This window comes from Apteryx rowi, unplaced genomic scaffold (assembly GCF_003343035.1).
Source record: "Apteryx rowi isolate R43461 unplaced genomic scaffold, aptRow1 scaffold_1444, whole genome shotgun sequence".
In the NCBI taxonomy this organism is placed as follows: domain Eukaryota; kingdom Metazoa; phylum Chordata; class Aves; order Apterygiformes; family Apterygidae; genus Apteryx; species Apteryx rowi.
In genome coordinates this window covers 40,396-42,968 of record NW_020447691.1, presented here as the reverse complement: position 1 = coordinate 42,968, position 2,573 = coordinate 40,396, and the positions used below count along the sequence as shown (strand labels likewise).

At 65.1% G+C, this 2,573-nt stretch overlaps 1 protein-coding gene across 2 annotated transcripts in view; it reads right to left on the bottom strand.

The window, feature by feature from the left end:
• Positions 1-2,573, bottom strand: part of CKM (creatine kinase, M-type) — a 4,319-nt gene continuing 1,746 nt past the window's right edge. For both annotated transcript variants that reach the window (XM_026058230.1, XM_026058229.1), the window contains exons 4-7: positions 1,897-2,068; positions 1,465-1,588; positions 851-1,040; positions 1-229 (exon numbers count right to left, since the gene is read on the bottom strand). In XM_026058230.1, the coding sequence (XP_025914015.1) occupies positions 51-229; positions 851-1,040; positions 1,465-1,588; positions 1,897-2,068 (665 nt within the window). In that variant the 3' untranslated portion in view covers positions 1-50. The remainder of the gene's footprint in view (positions 230-850; positions 1,041-1,464; positions 1,589-1,896; positions 2,069-2,573) is intronic.

The following is a 2,573-nucleotide window of genomic DNA, read 5'->3' as shown; positions in this document are numbered from 1 at the left end:
CGGAGGCCGGCAGCGTTTATTGAGGCTGTTTTGGGGTGCCGGGAGGGTCCCTATTTCTGGGCCGGGATCATGTCGTCGATGGACTGGTTCTGCTCCAGCTTCTTCTCCATCTCCACCATGAGCTTGACGCCGTCCACCACCATCTGGACCTGCTCCACCTCGGAGAAGCCCAGGCGGTCGGCGTTGGAGATGTCGAAGACGGAGCCCACGGCCGCTGTGTCCACCCCGCCTGTGGGGACAGATCGCCGGCATCACCCGTGGGTGGCCCCAGCTCGGCCCCATGTCCCCCCCCGGTGGCACCGTGGTTGAGGTCCTGCATGTCCCCTGTGGGTGCTGTGGTTGAGGTGGTCCCTGGTGCTCCTAGGTGTCCCTGTGGACCATGTGGCCTCCGTGTCCCCTGTAGCCTCCTGTGCTCTCCATGTACCCCATGTCCTCCATGGCCCACTTGTCCTTGGTGCCCACCTGTGTCCCCCATGTCCCCTTTGCCCTCTGTGGCCACCTGTGTCACCTGTAGCCTCCATGGCCCGTTTGTCCTTGGTGCCCACTTGTGTCCCCCATGTCCTTCCTGGGCACCTCATGTCCCCTATGTCCCACAYGTCCCCATGTGTCCCTGTCCCCACGCTCACCCCTGCCCCCATAACACCTCCATGTCTCCGTAACCAACCTGTGTCCCCTCGTGTCCCTGTGTCTCAACACCCACCCATGTCCCCTGTAACCCCATGTCCCCCCATCCCCATACCCACCTGTGTCCCTCCATGTCCTCSTGTGTMCCCATGTCCCCCTGTGTCCCCATGTCCCTTTGTCCCCCTGTCCCCAGTCATGTCCCCACGTCACCCGTGTCCCCACGCACCAGTGCCGCGTTTCTGCAGCCGCAGGCGGCCCAGCACCTCCTCGAATTTCGGGTGCTGGCTGAGCTTGGGCAGGCGCACGTGGACGCCGCCGCGCAGCCCCGTGCCCAGGTTYGAGGGGCAGGTCAGGATGTAGCCCAGGTGCTCGGTCCACATGAAGGGGTGTCCGGCCTTGCAGAAGATCTCCTCAATCTGTGGGGGGGGGGGGACAGAGAGGGACATTGTGGGACCACCCATGGGACACCCCCATGGGACCACCTGTGGGACCACCTGGACCATCACCAACACCAGGGATCACCCATGTCCCCTCCAGGAACCCTCCCTGCCCAGACCTGGCACCCCAAGGTCCCCGCTGCCACCACCATCGCAGATCCCCCTCCAGCTCCACCAGCCCAGGACCACCATGTCCCAGAAACTCCCCATGTCCCCAAGACCCCCCTATGTCCTCCATGTCACCCATGCCTCTCTATGTCCCCCTATGTCCCCAAGATCCTCCAGATGCCCTGTATCCCCCATGTCCCCCAGTGTCCCCACCATGCCCACATCCCCAAGAACCTCCATGTCACCCATGACCACCTGCAACCCAATGCCCCCCGTGTACCCCCGATGTCCCCACCTTCTTGAGGCCGACRCAGAAGCGCCTGAACACCTCCTTCATGTTGCCGCCCTTCTCCATGGAGATGACGCGGAGGTGGTCCTCCTCATTCACCCACACCAGGAAGGTCTTGTTGTCGTTGTGCCTGCGGGGACACACTCAGCACCAGCCTGGGGACCCCCCTGGTGCCCGGCCAACCCCACCAAGCCCACGGCCTCCCCCGCAGAGGGACAGGGACCCAGGTGTCCAGATGCCCTCAGGTGTCCCRCCAGGATGRACACCAGGATTGAGGTGTCCCCTTGCACATACACCACCGCCCAGGTGGGACCCAGGTGCCCGGGCACCCTCAGGTGTCCCACCAGGATGGATCCCCCCAGGTGGGACACCAGGATTGAGGTGTCCCCTTGCACAGACGCCACCGCCCAGGCGGGACCCAGGCGCCCGGGCACCCACCAGATGCCGCGGGCGTCRGGCCAGTCGCGGGCCATGCCCGAGGCGAGCAGCAGGGGCGACACGGGCTTGTCGAAGAGGAAGTGGTCGTCGATGAGCTGCTGCTGCTCCGCCTCCGTCATGGCCTTCAGCGGGTAGTAGCGGCCCTTGAACTCCCCCTCCAGGCTGTTCAGGGCTGGGAAGGGGGGGGTGAGGGGCGGGGTCATGTCCAGGCCACGCCCMCACTGCACAGACCACGCCCACACCCATACCCCCAGGCCACGCCCATGCCTGACCTAGGCCACGCCCACACCATGGCATTCCCAAGCCACACCCACATCCCTATGCCATGCCCATATCCACACCAGGCCACACCCACCTGCACAGGCCACGCCCACACCGTACAGGCCACGCCCACCTCCATTCATGGCCATGCCCACACCCAAAGCCACACCCTCTCCCAGCCAAACCATGCCCAGACCCAAAGCCACGCCCACACCCAATAAAAGCCACGCCCATGCCCACTCCAGGCCACGCCCACCAACTGCTTGCATCACCTGCGGGCCCTTGCCCACACATGAGGCCACGCCCCCATATAAAGGCCCCACCCACTGCCATCCCAGACCACGCCCCCACCTTCCAGCATCACCTGTCACACTCAGCCCTGCCCCGCCCACCACCCTCCTGGCTCCACCCACCCC